This window comes from Betta splendens, chromosome 22, assembly GCF_900634795.4.
Source record: "Betta splendens chromosome 22, fBetSpl5.4, whole genome shotgun sequence".
Classification (NCBI taxonomy): Eukaryota; Metazoa; Chordata; class Actinopteri; order Anabantiformes; family Osphronemidae; genus Betta; species Betta splendens.
Window position 1 is genome coordinate 3,522,860 of NC_040900.2, and position 23,270 is coordinate 3,546,129.

General features: G+C 50.1%; 3 protein-coding genes across 4 annotated transcripts; 1 reads left to right on the forward strand and 2 right to left on the reverse strand.

Moving 5' to 3' along the window:
• Nucleotides 1–1,824: 1,824 nt before the first annotated feature.
• pkdccb (protein kinase domain containing, cytoplasmic b) lies at nt 1,825–9,131 on the reverse strand. Its single transcript, XM_029139986.3, has 7 exons — nt 8,135–9,131; nt 7,529–7,648; nt 5,890–6,161; nt 5,555–5,634; nt 5,223–5,330; nt 2,971–3,147; nt 1,825–2,753 (listed from the first exon to the last, which is right to left on the reverse strand). The coding sequence occupies exons 1-7, from the start codon at nt 8,750–8,752 to the stop codon at nt 2,647–2,649; spliced, it is 1,482 nt and encodes a 493-aa protein (XP_028995819.1). The 5' UTR covers nt 8,753–9,131; the 3' UTR covers nt 1,825–2,646.
• A 1,901-nt stretch (nt 9,132–11,032) lies between these two features.
• disp2 (dispatched homolog 2 (Drosophila)) lies at nt 11,033–20,718 on the forward strand. Its single transcript, XM_029138897.3, has 10 exons — nt 11,033–11,361; nt 13,800–13,944; nt 14,083–14,342; nt 14,417–14,446; nt 14,545–14,668; nt 15,077–15,192; nt 15,308–15,405; nt 15,787–15,884; nt 16,106–16,273; nt 16,350–20,718. The coding sequence occupies exons 1-10, from the start codon at nt 11,267–11,269 to the stop codon at nt 19,650–19,652; spliced, it is 4,437 nt and encodes a 1,478-aa protein (XP_028994730.1). The 5' UTR covers nt 11,033–11,266; the 3' UTR covers nt 19,653–20,718.
• Nucleotides 20,706–22,985, reverse strand: rpusd2 (RNA pseudouridine synthase domain containing 2). 2 transcript variants are annotated; one of them, XM_041069183.2, is made up of 4 exons: nt 22,900–22,985; nt 22,282–22,743; nt 21,836–22,132; nt 20,706–21,723 (listed from the first exon to the last, which is right to left on the reverse strand). In XM_041069183.2, the coding sequence occupies exons 1-4, from the start codon at nt 22,948–22,950 to the stop codon at nt 20,935–20,937; spliced, it is 1,599 nt and encodes a 532-aa protein (XP_040925117.1). In that variant the 5' UTR covers nt 22,951–22,985; the 3' UTR covers nt 20,706–20,934. The 2 variants fall into 2 exon arrangements, with proteins under 2 accessions (XP_040925117.1, XP_028994731.1); XM_029138898.3 differs by having other exon boundaries at nt 22,282–22,941.
• Nucleotides 22,986–23,270: the final 285 nt, after the last annotated feature.

The following is a 23,270-nucleotide window of genomic DNA, read 5'->3' on the forward strand; positions in this document are numbered from 1 at the left end:
ATTCTTTCCAGATGGAGGTCATGAATAAACCCCAACGGAAACAAGTCGGGTGAAACTGGAAACTTAAAAAAACAGAAATGGAGGGGTATGCGGCCAAGTGAGGAAAAAAAAAAATCACTCCTCCCCCATTCATTGCCCGAACCTTTAAAGAAAACACCAACTTGTCAAGTACATGGGTTTAAACAGAGGAACTCTGTGCCGCAGCAACGCGGGGACAGCGAGAGCATGCGAGCGTTTAAATGCTTCGCCACAAAGCAAATATGGAAGCATCACCAAACAAAAAAGCACAACAGGCTCAGACCTCACAGAGTTCCAGCTAAATAAACAAAGCGTGGAAAAGAAAGGGAACACTTTCAAGAACTCTGCTGCGAGGACCCGGCGCCGGTGTCACCAGGCAGAATATGAAGAACGCTGCGAATGCATCTCGCATCCAACTCAATAAGCTAATGAATCCATCAGCGCCTGGCACGCGATCCGAAAGCGGCCCGGCTGGAAGCGGCCGGGCTCCGCGCGGAGCCAGAGCGTCCATTAGCGCCGTCGCAGCGCGCCAAGACAAACCAGATGCCAGACGAAAGGCGCGGAGGGGGGACGGGCCACAGCTGCACGCGCTCAACGAGGCAGAACCTCAGCGGCGCTGAGCGTCAGCGGGGGAAGAACCGCCGCTGCTTCAGGATTCTCCAGAACCACTGCTCAGAGTTGGGAGAAGCCTGCAGCCTGGCAGCAACGTAGATGCAGGAGAACCAGTAATATTCTTCTTAAATAGTATTATTAGCACATGGCGAGTCTAATTGTCTCATCATTTCTCGTCTTCGTCAATTAGCCGCTAACGACGACCACGCATGACTTTGTTTTCCAACTATGCTTTAAAAGCTCCACGTCCAAGAGCCATAAAGCAGGCAGCTGCTTTCGTGCGTTACTGCTGCTTCTGGCTCGTCCTGTTTGCTTTGGTCTTATCTAATCTAGGTGCTTATCTCCATAATCGCACTCTAATCAACAAGCTTTGTCCAGACAACAAGGAACCAACATGAGCAACAAAAAAAAAAAAAAAAAAAAAAGTCCCGGAGGCCTTCGCGGTTGAACCCGGCCTGGAAGCCGATGGTAGTTTAGCAGAAGAACATGTCCTTTCAAGTCTGTGGTGGTCGACTGACTAAACGCCGGATGAATCAGCACAAACGCGGCTCCGCTGCTTTGCTTCGCACCGAGAACTGAAATATTTGAGGAGTTCAGATCCCAGAGGTCGCCGCTCGGTGCATCCCCCTCCGCAGCAGCAGCGGCGGCGGCGGCAGGAAATACGTGCCGAGTGGGGGACGTTACAAAGGTCTCTGGCTTCTATCAAGACATCGCAGGTATTTGCTCTGCTTTTTCTCTCCCGCCAGAAACTCTGCGGCTGATGAATGTTGGGCCGACCTCCTCCGCTCCAGTCACGCACTCATCTCAGCCTCACCGGCTTCTACTGGCAGCCACAGATGGCAAGCCCATTCGTGTGCAAACCACAGATTCATCCCCGATTGTCCCGATACAGGCCTTTGTCTTTAGGGCAAAGCCCCCTGGCTCTCCATAAGAAAGGCCCAGTAAGTTAGCTAATTTACAAGTATTAATTAAGGCTCATAATGAGCCCAGCATGACGGCGCTTTTCAATACATTCCTCTGGAATTGTGTAAACTCTGCGGAGCTCCGGGTGCCAGGCTCACGCACGCGATCAGATAAAAAAGGGTTTAACACACGCACGCACACACACACACACACACACGATAATGACAAATAAACACACTGTTACTTACGGGTCCAATTAACTAATTAAAAATGCAAATGACAAAAAAAAAGTCAAAGTAACACATTTATATAATGACAAATGGCAAAACTGTACACACAAGTAGCAAAGTATAAAAACACTGAAGTGAATGATTTTTCATTGAAAATAAATGTTTCACCCACAAGGTGCACGTAAGCTATGATGCAAAACATGTAAGAGGAATTACATTTCAATTAATCTTATAAATAAACGTGAACTAAGCACTATAAACTACCGAGTTCGCAAAAACAGACTCTGGAATGGTTTTAATCACCTTTGCTGTGTTGTCGTGTAACTGCTTACATGGTTGCTGCCGCAGCTAAGCCGGGGGACCATGAAAAAAAAAGAACCCGCCACGACCTCAACACATCGACATCAAAGTGTATTTGTAAAAGCGCTTGTTTTCTTTTCCCGTCCGCGGGCTTCAAACGCTGAGCTGCGGCGGCTGTTCTTATTACCTCTTTGGCTTAAAAAGTCCGACCGCGGGGACCCGGCCTCGGTGGAAGCCAGCACACATGGCAAATAAAGACAAGGTTAGAAAAGGGGGAGGGGAAAAAAAAGATCATGTCCAGGGCACAAGGCTCTCCCTCCTTAATTGTACCTGAAGGGGAATCCCTTAAACTAGTAGCTGGCAGAGGCCGCGAGCTGGCGCACACATCAAACGGCCGCCGAGCAGAAGTCCTATAAATACGCTGCCTTCACTGGCCTCCTTCAGACGCCTGCTGCAGGGCCGCGAGCCGCTCCACGCCGTCACCGGGGCCGCCGGCTCCTTGAGCGCCGCGTTCCTCCGCGCCTCCGCGACCCCCCACCGTGCACCGCGGTGACGCACAGCGGTTCCGTTCGCTCCCCCGGCGTCAGACCGCGGACGCTCCGCCCGCTTTGGCTCTCTTCACGTACACCTCGGATTTCCCATCAGGCACCAGGTGGCTGAAGCCGCTCCTGAAGGAGGCCAGGACTCGACCTGCGGTGGGAAAACATGCACGTTGAGCGCTTTAGCATCGGCGAAGCGGCACGTTCTGACTTGACATGTTTAATTACCGCGTGCGACTCAACGGGTGAGACCTTCATCAAAAGATTAAAGGATCTGCAGTTCAGTCACGACAGGCTCAGTGTTTATGTGCTCGTTATGAAGCATCCTAGCTTGTACTTCATGTAATGAGCTTCATTTTGCTACGAACCTGCCCACGTCTTGTGGCCGCTCAGGGTGAAGCTGTTGCACTGGGAGTGCGAGTTGCAGATGAAGGCGGCCTCGCGGGCGCCGTGCACCGACAGCACGCAGCCCTGCTGGCTGTAGGACGGCCAGCAGCGGTACTCCACGTCCCCAGAGGTGGCCATGCCCCGCATCACGGCGTAATCTGAGCACAGGAAGAGGGACGAGTCCACGACAGTGAGACCAAAGAGCAACTACACAATAATCCTAGACAGATTTAAATACAGTTTTTAAATGATTATAACAGCATCAATAAGCACAAGTGTGTTCTGTGAAACCAGCATATAAAAATACCCCAAAATATTCTGCATGTTTTTCAATATTGTTTTTTTTCGTGGCAGCAATAACAGCAATTATAAATTAATTCAATTATTGAAAATCTAAATCTATTATGTGTGTGTGTGATTATGTATAATAAGCATTACGATTGGAAAAATAAAACTCTCTCTCTCTCTCTATATATATATATATATATATATAAAAGAGAGTTCACCTTCCTCCTGCTCAACATTTGTCTTACATCCATCATTGTAATTCTTTCAGTCAGACTTCTTGCAGAACTGGTCTTAAATCATCTGCTACACATTAGCAGGAGCCATGACCCCCCCCCCTCACACACACACACACACACACACACACACACACACACACACACACACACACACACACACACACACACACACACACACACACACACACACACACACACACACACACACACACACGCGGGGACAAAAGCGTAGTCTGTACGGATGAGGCGCACGGTTACGAACTGCTAACCTTCCTAAATGGCAGGAGCTGGTGTGTGTGTGGACGTATTGTTAAGAGGAAAAAGACACGAGGATCTGCCTTCTGGGTCTGAGCACAGAGAACAAGAAGATGGAGTGTTTGGAGGAAAAAAAAAATATGCAGCCTGTTGGGAAGCTAAAGCCTGACAGGCCTCAGCTGTTGAGGAGACGGACACGCTCGAATATGAGCCGTCCGGCAGGAAACGGTCTTCCTTTCAAATTAATATACAGAATATCAAACAGAATTTAATTTATGGCAGTGCTCAGGAAATAAATGAAGCCAAGAGTGTTTTTTTTGCCAAACTAAATTTATACTTTCAGCAACTGGTTGGAGAAGCAGATTGTGGCCTCTTTCATTAAATCGCAGATGATCTCAGCTGTTACATCCACATCAGCAGTGAGCCTCCATCTGCCAGCAATTTAGAATTAAGAATTGGGACCTGATGAGTATTTCCCCCCCACACACACACACACAGACACACACACACGCACACACACATTTTACACTATGTTAGATCCCATTTGGCTTCTTTTATAAAGCTCTGGGATTTGGCTGCTTCTCTTCTTTTTTTATAAAGGGAAGACATGATAATAAGCCAATGTGGCTTTTTTAATTGTTCTGACTGTTTAACTATTGAATGCAATGTTTGTTTGAAATCAGAGGTTTTCAGTTATTGTCCTTCATCCACCTCCGTTTTATAAAATTACAGGCACACATTATGCCTTTTAGTTTGTGAAGAAGCGAAGCTTCAGCTGAAACAGCAACGGGGCCGTCGAACGGTCCGCCTGTTTCTGCGAAGCCCACATTTTTTACCTTATCACACACACTCAGCTGCATAGTTGACTCACGGCACCTCCTTGTTAAGCTAAAACATTCCCTGCCGGCGTCAGCCTCAGCACCCGGGGCCGCGCTACACCCCGATCTGCCATTGAATTCGCAAAGCGCTGCTATATAAACAGTCAGGCATCAGGGGGATGGAAAAAATCCCACCACAGGAACGCGGCCCAGTCATTCTGTTATTAATATTTCATAGAGCTGAAAGGGAACGGGGGGGGGGCAGCAGAGCCAACGGCGGAGTTGGACAGAAGAAAAGAGAAGCTCTTATAGGGAACGTACACCAGAGCTGGAAAACAGACTTCTCTTTAAAACCGGCAGATTTTTGTACGGAATAAGAAAAACTAACAGAGCAAAGGCCAAAGTCCCAAGCAGACGTAAAACCAGCGGCTTGTTTAAGCAAATGCTGACGGTGGCTGGTGACACAGAGGAATAATCCCACTCTGTTGCTTTTGTGCTCTCATTCCAGCTGCTTAATAAACCTGTCAAAACAGCCGGGGTTAAAGAAACCCCCCCCCCACTTTATAGGGGTTCAACTATTCAGATTTTAAGGCTGAGTGTACTTCATAAAGGAGCCCCGGTCCGTGGAGCTCTTACCTCTGGTTACGGATGGAGGCAGGTTGTCCAGGTGCAGGCCAGACTTGTAAAGATGGAGGATGTGCTCAAAGGCCTCCAGCGTCTGATTGATGTCGGTTTTCAGCTCTCCTGCAGACGCAGACAACGCGTTAAAGCCGGTAAATCATCCGACTGCAGGCGCGGAGTCACTCACGCTGACGTGAACAGACGGCGGCCGCGAAGCGCCTGTCAGACTCATTAAAAGGAGCACTTAACGCCGAGGCGTGTCATTACAAGAGCATAATAACGGAACCGTCGCTTTGTGATCCGCAGTAGTTAAACACGCTGTCACGTCAGGTCTCTCATCCTCTCACCTGTGGAGTTCATGATGCGGTCTACCAGGTGCGCGAGGCCGGGCGGGGCCTGGTGAGGGAGCAGGTAGGTGAAGAAATACCTGTGCAGAGACGACTCATTCAGACGAGGAGAAAGGCAGACAAGTCCCGTCACATAGAACACGGCTCGTCCGACGGCGGCGTTAAAACAAACAGGCTATAAAAAGTGTCAAAACCCTGACGCCTTTTCAAAGACACCAATACAATTTACACATCACACCTTCGCCCTCACGCTGCAAATCTCCAGCTGTACCTCTTTACCATCGGCATCGTTCTAGGTTCTGGGCCGTATAACTGACCCGCCACCCGCTCCTCACCGGTACGCGTTGTAGATGTTCATCTTCTCGTTCAGGCCCGTGCACGCGCCGCGGGCCGAGCACGCCAGGCTGAAGTTGCGGTGCGGGAAGCGCAGCGTGCAGTCGGCGTCGGCGGCGCAGCCCGTCTCCGCGGCGCTGGCGTCGTCCAGGTCGGTGAGCTTCAGCGCGCCGGACACGGTGACGAACTGCCGGGGCTGGAAGTCCAGCAGCGCCACGGAGCCCAGCGGCGAGCGCGACAGGAAGTGGAGGAGCCGCACCAGGTCCAGACACACCTGTGGGCGGACGCGGACGGGCCGGGTCAGAGACGCGTGACGTACAGTCGTTTAGGCAGGAAGTCTGATGAAATGTTGCTATTTTGCGACTGTTTCGTCTGATTTATTTGAACCAGAGAATAAATATATTAAATACAAACAATTATTTCCCAGAGCCCACATAGTCTGTTTAGTCTGGCCGGAGGCCCAGAACATAGAGACATTCAGTTTACCATCAACATTTTGGACATTTTTTGGTTAGAAATAAAGTTAGTTTTTTGCGCAATAATCAAATAAATACTGCGGATTGGTTGTCCGGCTCTAATGCAGTGTGTAGTTTGACTTTCAAGCTTGAAAAGCTGAAGCGTCTGCTCAAGCTCAACGTGTTTATTCCTGAAACAGTGCAATATAATTACATTTCACCTCAGCTAAATGTGGCGAGGTGGAAAAACAGTCAGTCTTTCAGAACGACCACATTGCTTTTTTCACAGAAGCGTCTCCCGAAGCGGCTTTTAGAAAACCTTCGGACTAAAAAGGGTGAATGAGGGAGCTCCCACAGGCAAAGCAAGGGTTTAGCGACGCGCTGACGGAGCATGAAGCCATCCTGTCGCCTGCAAACGGAGCTGCAGCTCTGCTAGATGTCACTGCTTGGCACCGGAGCGCTGTAAAAACAGGGCCGGCTGAAACCAAACACCCCTGGATTACTGCAGCCTCCACAGAGGCAGCGCGGCCGAAAGGGGCCCAGCGGCTCGAGCTGCGTCGCACCCACGGCGGCTTGTGAGACGCAGCCGGCGAGACGATGCTCGGTCGACTGGCGGAGCTCGGGATAATCCAGAAACAGAGCACGCATGACAAGTTCTCCCCCTCTGCGCCGCTTCTTTCTTTCTCTTTCAAACACATCCATGCGCAAAGACACACACACACACACACACACACACACACACACACACACACACACACACACACGCACATACACATTTGGATGTTGGATCCCTGGAGTGTAATCTTAGCCTCTTAACTCCCGACATGAGCATACCTGTAATGGGGGGTTGAGCTCAAGCTGTGTGTGTGTGTGTGTGTGTGTGTGTGTGTGTGTGTGTGTGTGTGTGTGTGTGTGTGTGTGTGTGTGTGTGATGGATGAGATGGCATTCCTAGCCAGCAGTGGATTAACTCCAGGATCCATCTCCATTCCAACCACGGCCTGATCAAATACACTGAAGGACAGATGTCAGACCTCCAGGAGCTCCAAATCTAAGCCTGCTTTGTCTTTCAACCCTCGTCTCGTCGTCCAAATAAAGCGAGGGGGGCGTCTGTGCATGATGTGTAAGTGTGTGGGAGCGTGTGTGTCGTGTGGCGTACGGCATGAATCGCTGAGCGTGAACCCTCACCCTGAACCGGTCCTCCCACGGACTCTGGAGCAGCTGGATCATCTGCAGAGGAGTCCCCTGCTCCAGGATGACGGCGACTCGTCCTCCCTCCGTCCCACTTCCTGCACAGTGACCCCGGAGCTGAGTGAAGAACGACGGTTAGCGACAGGGAAGCTGGAGCGTCACGGCCGCTAACCGTAGCAGCTCAGACGCGAGACGGGGCAAAAAAAAAAATCACAACACACAGCTGTCGAGTGCACGCGAGACTCAGCCCCGTTGGTTCCAACGCGTTCTGAATTGTGTTTTAACGATTTGAGGGGACAGATGCTAAAAGGCTTCGGATGCAACCAGAGACACAGGCACATTGTCTCCTCCTGCCAAACTGAGCCCAAAGGTCAGAGGAGGGTCAGCGAGTTTAATTTAATTAGGTCCTGCAGAGCCAGTGGGGCCTTTCATGCAGCTCACTGTGTGAGACAAAGGAAAATGTGAGCACGCACGGATTATGGAAAGAACATAAACTCCAGCAGCACTGTCACCAGCGAGCGCCAGCTTCTGATCCAACCTCTTTCCCCTCAATGACTTCTTATTCTAAGACTTTAAAGCAGTGAACAGTTTGAGGGGACGCACCTTGATGACATTCGGATGCTGCAGCCTTTGCAGCAGAACTATTTCTTTCTTCAGCTTGTAGGAGACGAGCTCACGGCAGCGCTGTGGGTCTTTAAAATCCTCCACGCACTTCCCCATGTCGATCCCCTGCTCGTTCACGAGCTTCAGCGCCACGGACTGACCCTGGGCCAGATTCACTTTGACTACTAGTTTGGTGTAGCCGGAGCCCAGCACCTCCACCGCCCGCATGTCCACCAGAGAGTCACAGCCCATTTCATCCATGTGGCTTCTCCTGGAGCCCTCTGTGATCTCGTTCCACAGGTTAAAATCCGAACCCGGGTCCAGTCCGGCGGAACGCGGGGTCCCGCCCGGCTGTCCGGTCCCGTCATCATCAGCAGGTAAAAGCAGGATGACCTCGTTGCGCCGCTCGTTGAGTTGGTAAATCAATGCGCTGCGGAGCGACGCCGCCTCCTCATCGCCGCCGCCGCCGCCTCCACCGCCAGCGGGAGTTGTGTCGTTAAAGTGCGCGAGCCTCGCTCCGAACTGCTGCACGCTGCTGATCAACAGGGACACGAGGATGGAAAGAACCACGAACGCCAGGAGCGCGGCCGCGCGCAAAGAGTGGCCCGACCCGGGCATCGTGCTGCGGCTGATCAGAGGACGCGCGTCCGCAGGGTCGGACGGCCGCTCCGAGTGAAAGGGCTCCAGGCTTCTGTAAAAGGAGCAGCGCTCCGCTCCGCTCCTCACCGCCGCCTCCTCCCCGGGAACTCCCCCCGGAGGTGTGTCCTCTCGGCTCGTAACTTTACACCCGCCGCAAAACTCGCCGGAGAGCTCGACCTCGCAGTGTTGAGCAGTCCGCCACTGCTGGTTTTATATTAGCAATCAGCTGAGTGCGACGAATTCGAAGAAATGCTGCGATAATAACTGGAGTATTTTAGTAAAAGAGACTTTAACGAACTAATTATATAGTTTGTTTTTACACAAAATCAATGTAAAATAAAATCACATTAGCAAATAATAACAGGTAAATTTATGCAAACTTTAAAACTTGAAATTAAAAAAAATTAAAAACTTTAAATTTAATTGATAATTTAAGAAGATGCTGAATTAAAGGCTGTTTTTTATATGTTGTATCGTGACAGAGAGCATTGCTGTTATAGTCACTATTCGCCAGCAGGTGGCAGTAAAACAACCTGTTTCTGTAGCAACAGGGTTCATATCAATAAAAGTAACAATTTATAGAAGTCCGTAATTACACGTTTCTTTGTCCCCACAGAGTCGTTGACGGTGTTTTCCCGACGGGCCAGTATTTATCCTACTGTGTGTTTGTTTTTCCACGCAGATTTCGAGGCAGCGCTGAGGCCATAATGAACCATTTCCCACTGCACCACCACTCACAGGCCGAAATCTGCCACAGGAAATTACCGTGGCTGTCACCTCAGCACCAGCCAGAAGCAGGCTCCCCTCGCTGCAGCCTCTCATTACGTGTACATGTGCATGTCTGGTAGTCACTACGTGCCTGTCAGGATGTGTGTGTGTGTGTGTGTGTGTGTGTGTGTGTGTGTGTGTGTGTGTGTGTGTGTGTGTTGGGGGCTGTGGAGCCAAACGGTGTAAGTTAATCAGTGTCTGAAGTCAACAGGGCATTAACCATCTCAGCTGCTCAGAAAGCTCCGTGCAACAACAACACGGCAGCCTTTTGTTAAATCTAAGAACGATACACAAAACCATCCGACATCCAGTAAATAAAGAACATCTACTCTCAACGTGTAAGACTTTCAGTTAAAGACAAAGAATAAGACACACAAACTAATTGCTCTTTCATCTGAAGCTTCAAACCAATCAACACTGTTTATGCATGAGTCACTTCCAGCATCATGACTCACAGAAGCATTAATAAATATAAATGAGGCTTCATTATTAAGATAAAAATAATGACACCTTCCATTGTCTCTGCTTCTTATTAAATCCCTGAACCAGGACTTTGATCCTTCCTACAACACTTTCTCACACACACCCTTTCCTCAATCTTTGCCTTTTTTTCTCCAGTAAATCATTTGGCTTTTCCCAAAGTGGCCCCTCAGAGACAAGGGCCCAGGACCATGATTCACATTTAGAACCAGAGCCAGACCAGCGGCCGCCTCATTAGCAGTAAATCACACAGGTCTGCTGCGTCACAGTTTCTGCTTTCTTTGGAGCTCAACTCTCACCATTAACAGGTACAGCCCAAAGTCACCGTCTGGCTTCTTTCCGCTTGTGGCTTTTCATGCAGAAAACTATGTTTTAACTCATTAACACTTTGTTTGATGCGAATAAAGCTACTTTTCATACGAATGTGGTTAAATAAAGTTTAAACCTATCAGTTGATCTTTCTACAAATAACCCCATCAGAAACCAAGAAGCTCAAGATGATGTTTATTATCTATTATTATTAATAATAAATAATAATACTATTTAATATATAGTTAAAATGTTGGACTCCTCACAGAAAAGATGTGCTGAGTTAACAGCTTCAAATAGCCTAAACCTTTTAAAACAGTTGTGAAGTTGTAGTTCTAGTTCTGTTTGGGTGTTTAATTTGCCAGTCACATAGAAACAGGCTTCACTAACTCCTTCACCAACTCTAGAGTCGGACCTCCACATGAATTTCCTTGTAAGGGGATTATTTCTTCCACTAATGCTCATAAACATTCTCATCATTTACTGGGACAGAGGGACCTAAAGAAACGACTTGGATTCAGCAGCATTTCAAAATCACGTTCACTTTGTATTTTCATTGAGGGCAGCACCAGCGTCGGCGCACCCTGGTGACGTAACCTGCACTAACCAGCGGTGTAAGTCCTGTCCGAGCCAATTAAGCAGCCGCTGGCGCGTGCTGCCAGTCGCTCCGCGCTCCAGCACCGCGGCCGGTTGGACAGCGACCTGGCAGCATCCTCAGCATCACCGCGGCTCCGCCAATCAGCGCGCGGCTCGGGGCAGATTAACCCGTGCGGCCCCGGTGCCGCTCCGTAGTAGGAGCCACGGAGAGACGCGAGCGATCCTCGTGGACTCGGTCTGGTCAAATGAGGGCTCATTAGTTAACCCGGTTCGGAGCAACTGGAAATTGTTAACCGTCTTTTTTTTAAATTGAGGTTTCAGCGTCGCATCAGGAGGGAGATGGAAGCTCGCTCGATAATAGGAGAAAGCACGGATGCGATAGTGATGGATGACTCTCCTACAGATGAAAGGGAAATCCGGGACGCTTGCCAAAGGTTGGGTTTTTCTTTACTGCATGTGCATGCTTCCCGAGGCGCAAAGTGAAAGTTGATTTTAAAGAGAGAATTTGACAGGATGAGGCGTTTAAATGTGTTTCTAGCCTCCTGTGGTCGCGGAGAGAATTGTTCAAAGATCCAGCTGTTACCGCGGACAATAGGATCATGTGGGCTTTTCCCATTTACACTGTTTTAATCATAATTGGAGCAACTACAACTATGTAATTGATTAAACGTGTAAACCATAGCAATAAAAGCAATTACATGTACAGTTGTTGGATAATTCTCAATAATTGACTATCAGGAATAAGATGTTCAGTAAGTATTATTGGATGGCAATAAACAGGCAGTGCAACACATTTTGAGCTGCTCCATTGTTGCCTCTGACCTTTGCCTCACACATGCTGTCACTCTCGCCGTCGTCGTAGCGAGAGCCATGCGATCTGTTGAGTGTCATCAACCTCCTGCCGCGGTCGCCCCAGCTCTCCGGGTCACAGATGTCGCGCTGTCACTCGCTCACATACAGAAGCGCTGCAGAAAACAAATCAAACGGCCACGAGGCTTCGAGGTGAAGGTGGGTCTGGGATCAGCTGAGGCCCGTCACCGTTTAGACTGGGAACAGACCAGTTCCCTCCTTCCACGGAGCCGCGAGCCTTTCTCCACCAATAAAACCCTGGATCTGATTTTTAGGAACAGTTGGGCTTTAATCCTGCTCCGGGCATGCGCGCACGCGTGTGATTGACAGTCCCGGAGATGGTTGACGACATGACATTGAGTGGCGTCCAAAGAGCGGATGAAAGAGTGAACGACGCGAACCGAAGAGGCAGAAAGACGGGAGAGTAGTGGAGCCGAGTGTCTGTAGCCTCAGATGCCACAAAACGTCCTTGGAAACTGGTTTTACAGCCGTTTACCAGTCAGGCTTTGCTAATATTAACTCACCAGAGGAAAGCGTGTTTATTGAGGGACGCCTCACATTTGACCTGCTTCTCCGAGCTGAGCGCCTCCTGCCATCATCATCTGGAGGAGTTTCCACTCAGTCATCTCAGTGTTTGACCTACTTCTCCAGTCAGTTCGTCGGGCACATTAAACTCAAACTAATCCACTCCAGCTAATAAACACTGTAAATAAAAGGAGGGATTTATTTCACCTCGTATGCATTTGATGTGAGCTCGCATTTACGAGGCCGTGCTGACATCACTGCACAAACATCCTGGAAGCAGCTCGGTGACACGTCGCTGGGTGTATTTTGGTGTCCATCCACTAAAATATTGATGGGTTCCACAAATTTCCCTCATTGTGTGTGTCTTTGGGTGAATTTCTGTGCCCGTGTCGGCCAACGCGGGATTAAATGGGCCTAAATACTCATATCCTGCGTCCTGTGGTGAGGAGGATGCCAGGCACACGTTACACAGTCTCTGCTAATAAATGCGCGTTTCAGCAATAAAGACAGAGTCAAATTAGTGCCGTGTTCCTCTAGATTCCGTTTATGAGCGTGTTTACCCACTCTCTCCAGCATATAAACAGGCTAAAATGGCAAACATGTGACCAGCAGCTGCGGAGTTCTCCATCAGCTATTTATTATTTAGATCATATTACAGCTTTAATGTGACAGGGAGATAAAACTCGTCTCGTTCGGAGCCGAGCGGCTCCATTAATCGTCTCCACGGCCGCTACTGTGACGTCGCCGATTCGCCGGGCCGCTCGTTACCTGCGCCTCGTTATGCGATGCAAATAAAACTGCGTGAGGTCATTTAGGTTCTGTTGACTTACCCCCGTTGGCATGGCGACGCGACAGGAAGCGCGGCCGCATCCAGAGCGCTGTGGAAAAACAAGCACACGGTGGACCGTTCGCATCCCACGGCCCCTTTGTCCTCAGTGAAGCTGCATTCATTTACATATTCACCCAGTCACAAATTCTTCTTGTTTGTTCCACCTAATTATCTGGATGTTTTGTGCCGCTGAGAGGTTGTCATACATTTATAATGAAGACTGGAGGTGTTCTGGCTCTAGTCATTGATTTAGCACATACGCATCTTCTGAGACTGGAGACTTATTAAAACTTTCTGTGGGTTTGATCGATGCTCGGCATATTCCTCCAAGGAGCTTCATGTCAGACAGGCTTTATGGCTTTAATACATGTTGAGGTTTGAAGGTACTACAGGTTGGAGAAAGGAGTGAGGTCACTGCAGGCTGCTCCACTGCTGCCATTACTCCCTGAATCATGTTATCTGTCCTGGACAGACTTGGAGTGCATCTACACCCCCCTTCCCCCCATTTTTTCACTGCTAGTAGCCTCAGAAATCCATTCCTCCACTCATTAGTTCCACCGTCCTCAATCCTCAGATGAATATGAGATGAATTTGGTCCATAGACTGAATAAATAAATGAAAATATCTCAATAACTCTATGCACACGGAACCGCTCTTTCCTTCCCTCAGTGAGATCCCAGCTCTTTCCCTGTGCCCTCCTGACGGCATGTGCTCCACTGAAGCCCAGTTGACACTCACCCAGTCGGAGGGAGAGCTCTGTGACAGCTGCAGCGGCTTCAGCAGACCGCCGTCCTCCTGTCAGCTCTACCACCAAGTAAGCCTTCACAGGGGCCGCGCCGCATCACACGCGTCCTCGTCACAGCGACGTCGGGTCGGAAATAGATGCAGGATCTGGGAGAGAACGGCAAATATCGCCACGGCGTCATTCTTCTCTGCTTCTTCTCTCCTTCAGGTCCCACAGGGTCACAGAGCCAGAGCCTACACGTCCCCGCAGGCCCGCACATGTCCCCAGTGCAGCCGCCAGGGGCCCGTCAAGCCCAGCGCCCGCTGTCGGCCGGACGCCGCAGCTCCGTGTTCTGACGGAGGTCCGGCGGCGAAGGTGGATCACAGCTGCGCTTCTGCCCATCCAGGACTCGTCCGGTGTCACTGGCTGCACGGGTCCAACGAGAGCGGCACCCAGAAGCCAGCGCAGCGGCACGTGGTGACAGTGAGGTGCGTTTGAGCACGGTGGGACACGGCGGGTGTGGTTGCGATTATTATTCTAACAGTACGGATGCTCCTGACAGGGACGGAGGCCTGTACAGCTTCCTTAGAAGGTAAGTACATCCTTTTCCCTCCACCACCCAGATTATCTTTCACATTATCATTCTGTGTCACCAGCAGCTGCTTTGGTGTCTTTGTCTCCACCTGGAAGTTATTCCCAGATGATAGTGGACTACCCGCTGGCGTTGCTGCTGTGCTGCGCCGCGCTGCTGCTTGGATGTTCACTGGCTGGACTCTTCATCGGGCCACTGCCAGACTTCTCTGACCCCCTGCTGGTGAGTCACACACACACACACACACACACACACACACACACACACACACACACACACACACACACACACACACACACACACACACACACACACACACACACACACACACACACACACACACACACACACACACACACACCTCCCTTACCACCTTAGGCTGAGTGTTAATTACTGTTTCTCTAAGGACACGCGATTCATCCATTCAGTCTCGCTGAACCTCAGATCACACGCTGTCATCATAATTAAATTCAAGTTCTCACCTTCGAGATCCGTGTTTATGGTAGAACACCAATTAAAAACCACAGTCACAACAAAGTGCTTGGGTGACGTGATCATAGCATTATTTCATGGTGGATAAAATGCGTGGGCAGGATTCACGTGAACGTCCAACTACCTCCGCTCTGTCAGGGCTTCGAGCCGCGAGGGACCTACATCGGCGTTCGCCAGTCCAGTCTGACCGAGCTGCAGCAGAACACCGGCCCCGGGAAAACGCTGTCCCCGCTCCCACCGCAGCTCGGTAAAAGGTCAGAGGCCTCCGGTGCGCTTTAATCTCGTGTGCCCAATTAACGCTTTTACCTGAAGGCCGTCTGCACGTGTGCGTCTGCACGTGTGCGTCTGCATGTGTGCGTCTGCCTGCAGCGGTTTCGGCAGCGCTGGCCGGGACGCGCCGCGGCTTCGCATCCGGAGGACGCTGGCCTTCGACGCCCCTCAGGAAACGTTCCTCTGCGACGGTCCAGGTGGGTCCATCCTCCCTTCACCCGGTCGCTCCCCGGTGATGAATAAATCACTGGCACTTCTTTTACACTGGTAACAGAACACAGAATGTAATAAGATGAAGGCAAAATCCTTCAGAGAGTAATCAGCACAAAACCGGCCCGGCTCGGCTGTGATATATTCTGCTGGTAGATCAAACACGAGATCCGACCTCCACTGGCCTCATAAAGCACTAAAAACTCCAAAGTGGGCATATTAGCTGCTTCAAGCTTTGAAGTTTCCTCAGAGCACAAAACACATAAAACAAGAGCGATTTTACCGCCGTACATTTCTGACAACCCCACAAAGTACTGATTAATGTCTGCTGGCGTTGGGCTGATCTCCATCTGTCTGTGTCCACGCAGGCCAGCACTTGGCCCAGCTGGTGTTTCGATCAGAACACTCTGCCAGTCTCTGGAGTCTGAAGGCCATCCACGCCATGTGTGCCATGGAGCAACACAGGGTTCGCTCAGATCTCCTCAGCCCGTCACTTCTCGGCTAATCGTGAATTACTTGCCTCTAATCATTTTTTCAGCCTCCACTTTTATGTCCTAACTGTAAATCACCTTTAAACGATTAAAAGCACTCCTTCATGTAGATTCTGGTCCAAGATTGATTCCCACAAGTCGATTCGTTATAAAACTGGGAACGCGTTCAAAAACATCTCTCCCTTGTGGGATTCAGATTCGCTCCCAGGCTCGGTTCCCGGAGCTGTGCCAGCAGCTTGTGAGGGGGGAGACGGGGGAGACGGGGGAGACGTCCAGAGGCGGCTGTTGTCCGAGCTGGTCTCTGGGGAACTACTTGGCTGTTCTCACCAACGCCTCCTGCTGCCTCAGTCTCACTTCACACCAGGTACTACTCCTAATTATTGACTTGAGCACTTTCCGTTATGGAATGTTACATGAGGTTGTTCTTCGCTTTTGCCCAGGTTTCGGAGTCTCTGAACCTCCTTCGAGCCTGTGCTCCGTACTACCACGCCGGTCATCTGGTGGAGGCCTGCGTGGACACACCCAAGCGTGGCGGCTGCTCAACGGTCCCAAACCGCTGCAAACAGTCCCGGGTGGTCTTTCAAATCCTGCACTTTCTCGTCGATAAGGACTTCCTTGGACCGCAGACGGTCCAGTATCAAATCCCCACGCTGAAGTACAGCCTCCTGTTCCTGCCCGTCGACAAAGGGAAGCACATGATGGAGATATACATGAAGCGCCTCGAGGGCCAGGATCTGACGTCCAGCAACACCACCATCACCGGAATGGACTTTGGCATCAAGCAGACCTTGTTTAAATACTACCTGGCAAAAGACTCGGTCTACCCTGTTTTAGCTGTTGTTTCTCTTCTTTTCACTATGGCTCTATATCTCCAGTCTCTCTTCATAGTGACATTGTCATTAATAGCCATTACTGGCTCCCTCCTGACGTCTTATTTTTTCTATAAAGTAGCCTTTCGACTTGCTTTCTTCCCATTAGTCAACCTCTCTGCAGCTCTGATGCTCTTGGGAAGTTGCTCCAATCAGGTTTTTGTCTTCGCTGATTTCTGGAAGCTGCAGCTCTCCCAGAACCCCTCCGCCTCCCAGGAGAAGAGAGTCAACAGGGCTTTGCAGGAAGTGGGCTATTTGATTTTAGCATCCGGACTGACCTCCAGCGCAGCATTTTTCTCTGGCTATCTCAGCAGCATCACAGCCATCAGATGTTTCTCTGTTTATCTTGGAACCAGCTCTTTGATCAGCTCCCTCCTGGCGTTAGTGTGGCTGCCGTGCTCGTTCGTCCTGCGGGAGCGCTACATAAAGGCGCCCTCCGCCTCTGTGGCGGTGCCGGGGTGGAAGCCGTGCTGCTCCAAAAGCCCCGGAGGCTTCTGGGAAACGGGCTCACGCAAGAGGTGCCTCTTCACCCTCGGCCAGAAGCTGAGGGAACTGAAGCGCGGTCTCACGGACACGTCCAATTTGTTATTCCTCAAAATCCTGCCTTGTGGAGTGGTCAAGTTCAGGTACATCTGGGTGTGCTGGTTCGCAGTGCTCGCTGCTGGGGGCACGTACATGTCCTGCATCGACCCAGGCATGAAGCTCCCCACCCTGGACAGCAAGCTCACACAGCTCTTTGTCTCTAGTCACCCGTTCGAGCGATACGACGCAGAGTATCGTCATATGTTCATGTTTGAGAGACAAAGGAACGGGGAGGATAAACCTGTCACGATAACTCTCGTTTGGGGTGTCAAACCCACCGATAACGGGGACCTCCTCGACCCTAGAAGCAACAGCTCTTTGGTTCTAGACACAGATTTTAACATGAGCCGACCGGACGCGCAGGTCTGGCTACGGGATCTTTGTGGACGCGTCCAGAACCAAAGCTTCTATTCCCCTCAGTCATCTGAGGATACAGACGTAACGACAGACAACGTCTGTCTGGTGGAGCAGCTGATACACTGGGTGTCTGTCAGACAGTGCTCAGAGAGCCACGACGTGGACTTCTGCTGTAATGACGTCCCCTTCCCCTACCCCCCCAGCGTCTTTGAAAGCTGCCTCAGTGCGATGCTGGCGGAGCGGTACGCCGAGGGCCATCTGGCCCACAGCGGAGGCCTGTTCTTCCAGCCAGATGGCAGGGTCGCTGCCCTCGTGTTGGCGTTCAGAACCACATACCTCCACAGCTTCAACTTCACCAGAAGCAACATTTTCTACAAAGAAATCCGGACGTGGTTCAACGGGGAGCTAGCAGAAGCGCCGCGCGGACTAGAGAAGGGCTGGTTTATAAGCGAGCTGTCTCTTTTTGACCTCCAACAGTCTTTAAGCTCAGAGACTCTGCTCGTAGCAGGCTTTTCAGTCGCTCTCACGTTTGTTTTGCTCTTTGTCACCACCTGGAACGTTTTGTTGAGTATATATGGCACCGTGGCTGTAGGAGGGAGCGTGTTTGTCACCGTCGGCCTCCTGGTCCTCCTTGAGTGGCACCTCAGCGGCATTGAGGCTCTGTTTATATCGACAGCAGCAGGATTGTCCGTTGACTTTATCGCCAACTACTGCATATCCTACAACTTGGCTCCCCATTCGGACCGATTTGGGAAAGTTGCGCACGCTACCAAGCGGATGGGATGTCCAGTAGCTATAGTCTCCGCTGCATTTTTCTTCATGGGGATCATCATGTTGCCTGCCACGGCCTTGGTCTTTAGAAAATTGGGAATATTCCTTTTTTTGGTCAAATGTGTAGCGTGTGGCTTTGCAACCTTCTTTTTCCAGTCTCTATGCTGCTTCTTTGGACCCCAGAAAAACTGTGGGAAAATAACGTTGCCTTGCTTTTTGGACCACACCGATGGCTTGCTGTCTTCTTGCTCAGAAGCAGAGCCTGGTTCCTCATCCTCCGCCTCGGCTGCCAACGGGGCCTTCGGCAGAGCTAGAGTGAGGAGGAGCTATGACAAGCAGTCCGGAGGTTCTCTCTACCCAAACAGGGGCACAGTAGCAGGAGGGCAAGGGCCCGATCAGTACGAACTGCAGCCTCTGGCCTATCGACTGAGCGACAGCTTTGAAAACAGCACCTGCACCAGCAAACTGTCCAACCGGCCGTCTGTGCTCTCGGACGAAATCGAGTACTGCGGGAAAGACGTGGGCAGAAATAGCATTGATGGGGCGAGCGAAGAGGTGTGCAGACGTCAAAGTAAGATGTGCCAAGCCCCTCCAGCCATCCAGACGTCATCGCCTTACAGAGAAAACACCCTACGACCTGTGGGGCTGGTAGAGGAAGGTCTAGCTAGGGACAAACAGCTCTGTAAAACCTGCAGGGGTCAGTCTGCCGGGACGAAGCACTGGGCCAACGCATCCTTCTCCTCATCCTCTAGCACAGAGGAGCCGACCATGAGCCGCACTCTGGAGACCATTGACCAGCCATCTCTGTACAAAGACGAGCAAACTATGGAAGGCCACTGTCATCCCTCCCACAAAAGGCCCGTCTCCTCCCAGTCCCAGAGCTCCTTCGAGGGTCTGGAGGACTCCTGTGAAACATGCCTCAGTGACATCGAACCAGGGTCTTCCAAACTGCAACGGCACGAAGCAGAAGACGATCAGCCACAACCAGGACATCTCAACGGAAAGAGAGACACGCTTTGCCTCTCTCTGAAGGAAACTGTCTACGATACCTGCAGTAAAGGCCGCACTAATCACAGTGAGGAGGTCGTCATCTTACCCAACAGTAAGCCAGACTTACCAGACATCTGGATAAAGAGAGATGGAAAACGGGAGGATACGTGCTGATCAGGGTTGGCACTGTGCATTAATTAGGACCACCACCAACAAAAGAAGCTTCTACTTTTGTATGCTCAAAGGAAATATTAGCCAACTGCAACCAATGTGACAGTGTTTGTCCAAAACAAGGTCAGTGCGTCAGCGAAAGGTCAACGGAGCATGACATTCTCAAACTGGGGAATTTACAGACAATAAAACATTAAAGGTTTATGTTACCCACAAACGAGGAACAAAAACTGCCCCGTGTTATGATGACATCAAGTTCTGCACCGGCTCCTGCAGAATTCCCTTTGTGCCTGGAACATTTCACCATCTGCATAGACTGGGGTCCGGACCCATGTGCAGCCACTGGCCTTCAAAGGACGCTGTGTCTGACAGAACTGTACTGTATATAAGCAAGAGTAAATCATTATGACATGCACAACAGCAGCCGGCTAACGACTGCACAAGATATACGACAGCATGTCATTATTATGACTATGATATAGAAAGTCAGAATGTGTCATTTGTGGCGTTCTGGCTTGTTTGCATTCAGTGTTTCACATAGAAAGTCGTGTTTATTTCAGGCTCAGTCTATGTGGCTTCAACCAGTGTTGGGTAATTGCATTCCATCCAGTTATCCAAGGAAGCCTTAACATTCAGCTCGTTCCACAGCCCAGACGTGATGCTAGCAAATCTATATTACAGTCACGTTCAAATAACACTATTTAAAACATAGGCAGCATGAGCCAGTGTCTTTGAAAAGGTTGTTTATAAAATGTGTGTCTTGTGCAAATGATGTGCTTTAAATTATAAAATGTTTTATGGTTATAAATATATAAAGACTAAAATAATATCGGAAAGCAATGACTGAGGACAAGAAAGATTTTTATTTTTTATTATTAATTATTTAGTGCAGAATCAGCAAACTTTGAGGAGCCTTGACTTTAAGGCACTAAGCAGAATTACCTGCCTTAAAGATGGAGAGGCTTTTTATGAACAGGGGACGTTGAGGAACCATCAGTATTACTTACCGTGACAAAAGGTTGTTAAGTTTTTACAAAGATTAAATAAAACAAAAGCTTATTTTGCTGCACACTTGGCCTCTTGTTTATTTAAAATCAGTGAGGTAAGAGACAGATTACAGGCTGGAGACGTGAAGAAACAGGAATTTACTGGATTTGTGTTTAAGGCTGTCAATAACTTAAGTCAAAAAGGTAAATATTTTTCCGCATGTTCAATTTTGGTGGAAGCAACATAAAAACTGAAATAAATGAATTTCTTGTCTGTTCCCGTCGGATCAAAATGAAACCTATTTGGCGTCGACCCAGTCCTCTTTGGCCCAGTCCGGTAAACGTGTGGCATATTCAAAGTCCGGTCCTTTGTATCGTAAAGCGTGGAGGTACATGATGAGATCCTTTTCTGTGGGATCCGGTCGTACCAGTTTACACTCGCTACACAGTTGGTCTCTAGGGGCTTCCTGAGCGGAGCCAGCAGCACATCCTTCGGCGCTGGTCGGCGCCGTGTCGTCACGGTTCGTGTCCCCATTCGCCTCATTTCTTGGCTCGTTGTTTGAGCTACAGCCGGCGTCCCCACCACATGTCTCTGCCTGAAGACTTTCCTGGTGCTTGGGTTCTGTTGACCCAACAGACTTCTCCTTTATGTCCGAGGCATCGTTTTTATCCACCTCTTTCAGTCCTACGCCATCATGGGGTAAATCCATCAGGTGGAGACTGTCTTCAGACTGGTGTTCCTCCACCAGAGCCTGCAGCAGCTCTTCGTCGCTCTTCCCCACCAGGCCACCCTTCCCCCTGTTAGGGCCCCACGCTAAGGAGCCGTAGATGGGATCATTTAGAATAGGGAAGCCTAGGTACTGGAGGTGCACCCTGATCTGGTGTGTGCGCCCAGTGAGGGGCAAACAGCGGACCACACTGCTCTTCCCATTAAAGCTGAGCCTCTGAAAGACAGTGCGGCACTCCTTCCCTTTGGGATCAACCCGACACAGGCCAATTTTAAAGGACACCACCAGAATGGGCTCCTCGCAAATCAGCTCGCCCTCTGGAAACTCTCCTTCTACCCGGCACACATACTCCTTCTCAAGCTAGGAAAAAGTAAATGTACAGGACATTTAGAGACGTTCTAAAATACACACCAATAATTAAAGCCTTCAATTTGATACGTGTCTAATCACCTGCGAGTCAGAACCAACTCACCTGTCGGTCTCTCACCAACTGGTCCAGTCTCTTTGAGCTTTCCAGCGTCCTGGCAAACAGCAGGACTCCAGATGTGAGCCTGTCCAGCCTGTGGACAGTATGAAGCTCAGACATTCCCCTCTCCTTCCCCAGGATAAAGATCACCGTGTTGTGGCGGAAACGGCCGCATGGGTGAACTGGGATGGAGGCGGGCTTGTCCACTACCAGCACCTCACCGTCGTCCACCAGAATCTGGAGGGGCGTGCCGACCACAGGCGGCTCGTGGCGGTGCACCGTGTTCTTCATGAGGTCATTATTCTATAAATAAGAAAAGAGAGTTATGAATTAATCATAGAATTCACTGGTGTAAAATGTACTGCAGCTGATGAACTTTCTGGCTCACATGGATGAACCCAGTAAAGTCTAGAGGATTTTAGCAAAGGTCCACATGTTGTGGCGGTACCGACCCTGAGCACCACCGACAGGTCCTCCACCGCCGCGTCGTTGAGCCTGATGCGACCCTGTTGCGCCGCCTTCTCGTAATACTCGATGGACTCGGCTCTGAACTCGCTCTTGAACACCTCCAGCAGGCTCTTTCCGACCCAGCGGCCTTTGCAGTAGGTTTTGAAGTCAAAGTAGTACGGTCTGACTTTGCGAAGGCCGCCTTCAAAGTAGTAGGAGGTCTCGTCGAAGTGCTCCTGGCTGAAGCTGACGCCGGGGTTCCGCTTCTGCGGCGGGGGGACGTACCGTTCGCCCGGACGGAGCTTCTTGCCCCCGGCTCCTCTCCGCCTCTTTCCTCGTTGCCTCGTCTCGGGCTCCCCCGACTCGTCGCTTTTGCGTTTGCCGGCTCCCGGAGCCTCTTTAGCGGACGCGGGCTCGTGCACCGGCGCCTCCGGAGCCGTTGCCGCCCGCTGCATCGTCGAACTGCTCTGTTGACAACGTGAATAACAAACGATGCGACGCAGACTTTTACCGACGTTATGCGGAGAAATAACGGGATGTTGCGTATGAACTACACGAGAATAAACTCCAGTTTTACTCGAAAATAACGCGCATTTTATTAAAGCTCCACTCGACGCACTCACATGCATCTCTGAAGGTCCTTCACGCTGACGGCGCACAGTGATGACGCGCATTTGTAGTCCTGCTAGCTTCACGTGTAGTCCAAACAGTCAAACCCGCCGCCAGCTGTTCGTAGCGTGCGTGCATTAAACACACAACTCACCTGTTTCCACAATATTTACGGTTATGTTTTGTTATAGGTTTGACTTTTGTGTAACACAACATGAACATAATAGTTATTTACTTTATATTATTCACTCATTCTCCTCGTGGTCTATTTTATATATTATTACATAATAACTGTTTTATTACATATACAATTTTGTGTCTCGCATTGTGTTATGGGTGTGTAATATTTTATTTATAATGTCCGTTATAGTAAAAATATATATGA

Excerpts from the sequence above, each read along its gene's own strand:
- rpusd2 (XM_029138898.3), bottom strand. The coding sequence starts at position 22,905 with ATGCATGTGAGTGCGTCGAGTGGAGCTTTAATAAAATGCGCGTTATTT. Across the intron at positions 22,133-22,281 it reads ACCTGTCGGTGGTGCTCAGG|AATAATGACCTCATGAAGAA; the intron begins GTCGGTACCGCC and ends TCTTATTTATAG. Across the intron at positions 21,724-21,835 it reads AGTTGGTGAGAGACCGACAG|CTTGAGAAGGAGTATGTGTG; the intron begins GTGAGTTGGTTC and ends ACTTTTTCCTAG.
- pkdccb (XM_029139986.3), bottom strand. The coding sequence starts at position 8,752 with ATGCCCGGGTCGGGCCACTCTTTGCGCGCGGCCGCGCTCCTGGCGTTC. Across the intron at positions 7,649-8,134 it reads AGCATCCGAATGTCATCAAG|CTCCGGGGTCACTGTGCAGG; the intron begins GTGCGTCCCCTC and ends TTCTTCACTCAG. Across the intron at positions 6,162-7,528 it reads CGTGGGAGGACCGGTTCAGG|GTGTGTCTGGACCTGGTGCG; the intron begins GTGAGGGTTCAC and ends GTCCGCCCACAG.
- disp2 (XM_029138897.3), top strand. The coding sequence starts at position 11,267 with ATGGAAGCTCGCTCGATAATAGGAGAAAGCACGGATGCGATAGTGATG. Across the intron at positions 13,945-14,082 it reads CCTGTCAGCTCTACCACCAA|GTCCCACAGGGTCACAGAGC; the intron begins GTAAGCCTTCAC and ends TCTCTCCTTCAG. Across the intron at positions 16,274-16,349 it reads TCAGTCTCACTTCACACCAG|GTTTCGGAGTCTCTGAACCT; the intron begins GTACTACTCCTA and ends GCTTTTGCCCAG.